This window comes from Populus trichocarpa, chromosome 9 (genome assembly GCF_000002775.5).
Source record: "Populus trichocarpa isolate Nisqually-1 chromosome 9, P.trichocarpa_v4.1, whole genome shotgun sequence".
NCBI lineage: Eukaryota > Viridiplantae > Streptophyta > Magnoliopsida > Malpighiales > Salicaceae > Populus > Populus trichocarpa.
In genome coordinates this window covers 7,088,101-7,095,720 of record NC_037293.2, presented here as the reverse complement: position 1 = coordinate 7,095,720, position 7,620 = coordinate 7,088,101, and the positions used below count along the sequence as shown (strand labels likewise).

The window sequence follows — 7,620 nt, the reverse complement described above, 5'->3', positions numbered from 1 at the left end:
CCATCTCAATATTAAAAACTGAGAAAGATAATTTTAAAAAAAAACACAAAAAAAAAAAAAAAAAAAGAAAGAAGACAATTTTGGGAAAAAAAAATATATGTAAAACCCAAAAAAAAAACAAAAAACAAATGTGGGGGGTAACAAAAAAAAAAAAGAAGACAAAACACAAAAAAAAATAAACAAATAAAAAACAAAACAAAACAAAAATAATAATAATAAAAAAAAACATGTGGAGAAAGTTTCAATACCTTCCCCCACGTGTATTAGTGTATTAGTTAATTAGAGTGAATGAAAATATATTTCTTATATCAGTCCAATTATGGCTATGAATGACTAATCTTAACATGGCTTTTGAATGACTTGTTGAAGGGGAGGCGTGGAGGACACCTAATATCAACGTGGTCCACTTCAAAAAGTACAAAACCCTTGCCCCCCAAGGAGTCAAATTTGTCAGCGTCAGCTTTTTATTCCTCTGCAAGTAATCTACCTAGAATAAATAAGAAATGTAGCTCTCATCTTCTTTTTGTTCCTATCTGCCTATCCTAGCTTGCAGGAGATCAAGTAAGCTCTCTCACTCCATAAATGTTTTTCATATCAGTTTTTTTTTTTTTTTTTTCCTATTTCCTTTTTGTGAGTTTTGGGCTTCGAACTGGTCTTGGTTCTAGTTTTCATGCTTCAGATTTTGTCTTTAATGTTAAATTGTTTCTCTGGTTTCAATTCTTGATCAAGAAGATCATTATGTCATGCTAGTATGACTAGAAACCACGACATGTCAATATTACTTCCTTTTCTTTTAACTTCTCCTGATCTTAAAACCTTAGAAGTGAAATGCATTCATCTTTGATTCAATCAATATAACGAGAAACGATGAGTTGAATGATATCTTCCTTTTGTGTTTGTGGCATTGTTGTTAAACTCATATGAACTTGACTGGTAAAGTAAGTCCTGGCCGGTTATGGATTGGAAAAAAGTCTAAAGTTAGTCGTTTTGGAGAAATCTTACACTCAAGGTTCATCTATTAATCTTAACTGATGTAAAGTGTGAATTAGGCATTCTAATTTTGTCGAGCTTGAGCTTGAATATCGGAGCTTGGTTCAAGAACCTGATAGTTCACTGTTAATGGGTTATAAATTTCCTGTCTTGTCATCGTTTGATGTAATTGTCTTTGGATTTACACGTCGACACATTTAACTATAAGATCAAAGAAGGTCCTTGCTCATGGTTCTATTTGGTTGTTCTTGTGAATATACAAAATGAGAGTTTTTGTTATGCTCACTTGTGCATTCATATTTTGTCGGTTACAGGCATATTAGAAACTAAGAGCTTTTGGAAAGCGAGCAACATGGCAAAGCATCATCCAGATTTGATTATGTGTCGGAAGCAGCCAGGAATTGCCATTGGAAGAGTTTGTGAGAAAGATGATGGGAAATGTGTCATCTGCGACTCCCTGGTGCGTCCCTGCACACTTGTGCGAATTTGTGATGAGTGCAATTATGGATCCTTCCAAGGTCGATGTGTTATTTGTGGAGGAGTGGGAATCTCTGATGCTTACTATTGCAAAGAGTGCACACAGCTGGAGAAAGATAGGGATGGATGTCCAAAAATCGTTAATTTAGGGAGTGCGAAGACAGATCTGTTTTATGAACGTAAGAAATATGGTTTTAAGAAAAGATGATAAGCAACGGGTTACATCTCTAGTGGTTTTTCTCTGCCATTGTTAACCTGAATTTCCCGAGACAGAAATAAAATTGATGGACAATGTTGTAGTTCTTGAATTGTATTACTGATTGTTACTGCCAGTCATTGCGAAACGCTATTGATTATGTTGCCTTTGATCCAATTGACTTGGATTGTACCATAGAGATGCATAGTATTAGTTTTTTCTCCTTCTGTGCTCTCTGCTTACTTCAAATCCCATGTTTATGGTCCAATGGACTTGGATTGTGTGAGGATCTGAATTTAGTTTCAAATATTGCTCGTGCTTGGCAGCCTAGTCTTGGCTACAACTGTTGAAAGCTTTGATTTCTGATGGTAGATTTTATCTTTTCCTCTTTTTCTTGGTTGTTTGAGGGGCGCTTCTTAGAAGTGGCAAGATGAATCTAAATTTCTGATGCCGAAAATTTTATTTTCACTTTGTTGAAGTGAAAATGCACCTTATAGTCTTCCGCACAAACAAACATATTTTAATTAGAATGTTTTTAGTAATTACAGTAGTTTTTATAATTATAAAATGAAAATATCAGGATTTAAAAAAAATACAAATTATAACTATTTTTAAATTTAAGTTTTTATCACAATTTAAGATTAAAAACAAGTTTAAGCAATGAAAATCAAATAATTTTTAAAGTTATAATCAACCAAAAAATATCTTCAACCGCACTACATTAATTTTTAATAATATTTATTTTTGTGATTGGACCATGATTTTAAATTTTTTTATTTAAAATTATTGTTGTTATATTTTTTAATTATTTGAATGTGTTAATATTAAAAATAAAAAAATATTATTTTTATATATTTTTAAATTAAAAATATTTTAAAAACTAACCTTTATTAAAATATCAAATCTACCAGAAATGTCAACAGAGGCTTGCGAATGCTGGCCCAAAATGGGGAATCACGCGGAATGGACAAATAGAAAGTTTTGGTAAGTACAGTTCTGAGATTGTGACGCTTAGCTTGGTTGCATGTATTTGTGAAAGACATCCCATTCATTTATTAGAAAGTAAATGAATGGGATGTTTTTTATTAAAAATAGAGTAAATAACTATATAGATGGTGGTCCAGTGATAAGAACTTGAGATTAAGAGATTTATTTTCTCTGTGGTCTCAGGTTTGAATCCTGTAGTTGCTCATATGATGGCAACATGAGGCTTACATGGTCGTTAACTTCAGGGTCCGTGGGATTAATCGAGGTATATGCAAGCTAGCCCAGACACCCACATTAAAAAAAAAAAAAAAAGAGTAGAGTAAATTAAACAACTCCATGTGTTCTTCCGTTCAGCATGGTCGTTCGTTATGTCTTCTTCAATTGCTGCAAATCACAGTCGAACAGGTTAGTCAATGGGACGAAAAGTTTACCACTAGATGTGATTAAGAGAAGTACCTTCTATTTCCGACTTCCAGAGGACCTCCACTATTGAAGGAAAAAAAATAAAATAATTTACTTTTTAAGCCTAACTATAAATGCCCAATTTTTCAATTTATACGAAATTTTTTTGATATTTTTATAAGTTTTTGTATATTTATATTACAAAGACTTGAGGACTATTAATAAATTTAAATTTAACTAACAAAAAAGAATCGTAAAATATCTCTATGAACTCAGGCTACCATGCCCAAGCCTAACTTTTTCCAAGGTGCATAGACTCGGGCATAATAGCTCGAGCTCATGATGAATATGTTGTCTAGCGCCATTGATGTTGGGTATAAATCACAACATCCACATGGGCTTGGACTACATGCTCGAGCCTTGATAGCATATTTGGACTCATTTTTTACTACTAGTGGGTTCAAAAATATTGCTCGGGCCCAACACTGTCTGGAGAATTTTTCCAAAACCCTATATGAGTCCTTCAATATTTTTTATTAATCCAATATATATTATTTTGAGTAAAATACAACTCAAAATATCATAGGGATGAAGTGACTCTTTAACTCATTCTCTTCACAAAAAAAAAGACTTGTGAGCTATATAAATACTCATGAATCTTTCAAACTTTAAGTTCATAAATTCTTTATTCTCAATATTTCTAGCATATATATTGTAAAAATTTATCTATCTAAAATATCATTATATTTTCTCAGGAAAAAAAAAACTTAAACATATAAGAGTTTTCAAATTTATCAAAATGAGACCTTTTCATACACTAGACATTAATATATTGACTTGCTATGCATCAACCATCAACCACTCTAACTATAAAAAATAAATTAAATTATTAAAATTAAAAAATTAACTAATTATCTATTACATAAACATTACTCCTATACATTTTGGATTTTAAAATATTATTAATCAGTTACATAAATTTTGAAGTTCTTCTACTACTTCAATTTTGTCTATGACTAGACATGATTTTAACCTTCTAGTCACACGAAATACATATTTATTATAACTATATTCTAAAAAAAGAAGGGATTGATTATATATATATAACAGAGAGAGAGAGAGAGAGAAGGAATGCACTTCAGCAATTCGAATTTTAAATTATTACTACCTTAGGAAGAAGATAGAAAATACGTTAAAAAAAAACATCGAGAGATTCAATATTACCCATAAACATCCAGGGCCAAACGTGTCACAAACAGAACAGTGTCCTTCCCTAGTTCTCTGTATTGAATTCGGGCACATGTTTATATAGGCAAATTAATGAAATAAAAAAATGATATAATTATTTTGAAATATAATAAATTATTTGTTAATAGGATTTGGATATTTGTTTTTTTATATATAAGGCCTTATTTGTTTTCAGTAAACCACTTTTTCCTATTTTTTTATATTTGGTCAATTAAAAAAAATAATTTCTCTTCAAAGAAAAACTTAAGCCTTTACAAGAGAAAAGTGTTTTCCTTTTTTTTTTTTTTTTAATCTTTGGAGAACATTTTAATTTTTTTACAAAGAAAACATCTCATAAAAAAAAATATTTTAAGATTTTAAAATTAAAAATATATTAATACATTTTACTTGTACAAGATTATATATCTATAATATTATATTTAAAATATTTATATTATATATATAGCTATATTTTATAAAAATAAGCTATATATAAATATATGATATAATAATAAAAATTACCATCACACTTTTTATATCTCATTAAATGATTAAATAGTTATATATATTTTTTTCAACTTACCTTTTATGATGTTGTTAAAGATTAGAAAATAATTTATTTTTTAAAAATTTACTTTTCATGCAAAATTATTTTTTTAAAAAAATTATTTTCCAGCTCAAATAATATCATCAAACATTGTATTATAGTATCAAAGTGGATTTAATTATATAAAAAGGAGTTGTTTGTTCTCAATTAACTAAATGAAAATGAATCACAATTTAATATAATCAAACCTATTATTAACTGTCTCTCGTTTAATTAATTAAGCACATAATACTGATTTTTATACGAGAAAAAAAACCATCACAACTACAATCAAGTCAAAAACCCAAGACTTTAAAATTTCCAGAATTCTTGAAATCCCTAGTGTTTCTTTTCAACACATAATGAAGACGACACTTCGTTTATGGCTCCAACCCGCCGACATTTCATTTGTATTTATTGGGCAGACATTAGTTAGAGCCCAGGCCCATGTTCGCAGTCGGCTTAGAATTAAAGTTCGTGTCGTTTCTCGAGTGTTCGTTCTCTTATAAGCCCATCTACAAACTCCCAAACAGAAAGTGTTCTCTCGCTCCCTCTCTGCAAAAAGAGAAGCAACAGTCTCAAATCGATTCCAGCAGGTACGTACATGTCTTTCTGCTCATCTATATTTTACACTTGATTTTTTTTTTGTTTTATATCAGACTTGGTGTTTCGATATTTGGTGTGCTTGGTTTCTTTGCTTTGTAGTGTGGGTTGGTTGTCACAGGTTCTAATTATAAGCTTAGGTTTTTATCTGGGTGGGGTTTTCATAGGAGCACTTGTCTTAATAAAAGAGGACTTTGCTGTCTATTAGAAGCACGAAATAGCACTTGTCATCTCAAGCTTCTTTTCTGAAAAGCTGACATTTTCAGTCTTAGAAGTCCCCAATCAAACACGAGCTTCTTCAATTTAATTAAAAGGATAATTTAGTTAAGTTTGACCCTCAAAATCGGCACTAGGTTCATTAGCCTGATAGTTCCTGCTAAGGAAAAGCATGGATCTGCTGTTCTATTTCCAGGTCATATAATGTATTCCATTGCTTCTGCTTGTAGCTGATCATAGAAAGTTGGCATGAATGTGTGAGTATACTTATGGAGTCTATTGTTTTAGGATGACCGGTATGAAATTTGATTCATTTTGTGTCATTGTTTTATTTAATTTGCATCATATATGCTAAATATGAGGCATTGGAATTGTATCGGTTTCTCAGAAAGAGGAAAGAAGAAGATGTTTGCGCTGGTGCTGATAGTTGTTGCTATGTGCATATAAAGTGCGCGAATTGTAGTTATGAATATGAGGGCGAGATGTTTTTTTTTTTTTACCAAAATGTAATCTACCCCATGCTTTGACATATGTTTACAGTTGTGGTTGTCTCAGGTGCAAGTAGCAACACTAAGATCTTGAAGAAATCATGGCGAAGCATCATCCTGATTTGATTATGTGCCGGAAGCAGCCAGGAATTGCTATTGGACGCCTTTGCGAGAAGTGCGATGGAAAATGTGTAATCTGCGACTCCTATGTGCGTCCTTGCACACTTGTGCGAGTATGTGATGAGTGCAACTATGGATCCTTCCAAGGCCGGTGTGTTATTTGTGGAGGAGTGGGAATCTCAGATGCCTACTATTGCAAAGAGTGCACTCAACAGGAGAAGGATAGGGATGGGTGTCCAAAAATTGTTAATTTAGGGAGTGCCAAAACAGATCTGTTCTATGAACGTAAGAAATATGGTTTTAAGAAACGATGATGAGCAGTGGGTCTTGAGATTGTATCTGCTGATATTACCCCTCACTGGTGCACTCAATCTAAAATGTCGAAACTAGTTTTTAAGTCTTGAGATTGTATCTGCTGATATTACCCCTAGTCGTTTTGAAAACAATATTGATTACTGAAGTTGTCGCTTAATGCAATGGACCTGGATTGTATTGGAGCCGTATCTTGTCTCTTATGATGTCATGAATTCTATCTTCTTGTTTATAATCTAATTGACTTGGATTTATTTCCAGGCATGTTGGCAATTAGTGATGCTCCTCTGTCCTAGCAGTATGTTTCATTCACTAATGTTATCATTTGTTCAAGTTGATAACGTGAAGTTCTTGGCTCGAGTTGTGAGCAAGGGTAATTTCTTTACCGGGCCCCTGCGGTTTTATATCATGTTGTAATGTAGATTAGGTTGTGTTTGTCGTTACTATAAGTTTTTTGGCCTTCTGCAGGGATTAATGTTGCTGGTAGTGCCATTACTGTTTGCTTAATATTATTTTCTCTGGTGATCATCATGTTCGTCAGTATTACGATATGTCATTTCTGTCGACCTTCGATGATGAGACTACGAAATCTACATTGCTGGGAACACGGGTCTTTTCTGGATCTAACTTTTTTGCTGTCTACCTGCAACCTTTACGGTCATCATTGCCATGCATCGTAATTCATAAAGCAGCGGGTAGGCAAGAGCAGGGATGTTGACTATAAAGGAACGGGATGGTTTAAAAACCCAAAAAACAAGTCTATTTTTCATTTGCCTTGATCGTTGATCTGTGGGCAGAGAATCTAGTGTTTTTCATTGTTTTGGAAGTGGAAACTCGGAGCCACTTGCACCACTAGGACGTTGAACTGCATTTGAATTGCACTTGCATTCACGGTCCAAAACTGGCGAGATGTCGGTCGTTGCGTATGTACTGGTTTGGTGGCTGCCTGCACTAGATGATGATAGTGCCACTAGTCGTGGCCCTAATCAGATGACGCCTTTGCATGATTGTATTGA

At 32.7% G+C, this 7,620-nt stretch overlaps 2 protein-coding genes across 3 annotated transcripts; both read left to right on the top strand.

Annotated features, from left to right (window-relative positions):
- The first annotated feature begins 401 nt into the window (after window positions 1-401).
- LOC7475011 (PHD finger-like domain-containing protein 5A) lies at window positions 402-2,034 on the top strand. Its single transcript, XM_002313212.4, has 2 exons — window positions 402-561; window positions 1,305-2,034. The coding sequence occupies exon 2, from the start codon at window positions 1,343-1,345 to the stop codon at window positions 1,673-1,675; it is 333 nt and encodes a 110-aa protein (XP_002313248.1). The 5' UTR covers window positions 402-561; window positions 1,305-1,342; the 3' UTR covers window positions 1,676-2,034.
- Window positions 2,035-5,296: 3,262 nt separating this feature from the next.
- Window positions 5,297-6,880, top strand: LOC7475012 (PHD finger-like domain-containing protein 5A). 2 transcript variants are annotated; one of them, XM_024608263.2, is made up of 2 exons: window positions 5,297-5,461; window positions 6,225-6,880. In XM_024608263.2, exon 2 carries the CDS (start codon window positions 6,274-6,276, stop codon window positions 6,604-6,606), a length of 333 nt encoding a protein of 110 aa, XP_024464031.1. In that variant the 5' UTR covers window positions 5,297-5,461; window positions 6,225-6,273; the 3' UTR covers window positions 6,607-6,880. The 2 variants fall into 2 exon arrangements, with proteins under 2 accessions (XP_024464031.1, XP_002313249.1); XM_002313213.4 differs by having other exon boundaries at window positions 5,298-5,461; window positions 6,240-6,880.
- The last annotated feature ends 740 nt before the right edge of the window (window positions 6,881-7,620 follow it).

Excerpts from the sequence above, each read along its gene's own strand:
- LOC7475011 (XM_002313212.4), top strand. The coding sequence starts at position 1,343 with ATGGCAAAGCATCATCCAGATTTGATTATGTGTCGGAAGCAGCCAGGA.
- LOC7475012 (XM_024608263.2), top strand. The coding sequence starts at position 6,274 with ATGGCGAAGCATCATCCTGATTTGATTATGTGCCGGAAGCAGCCAGGA.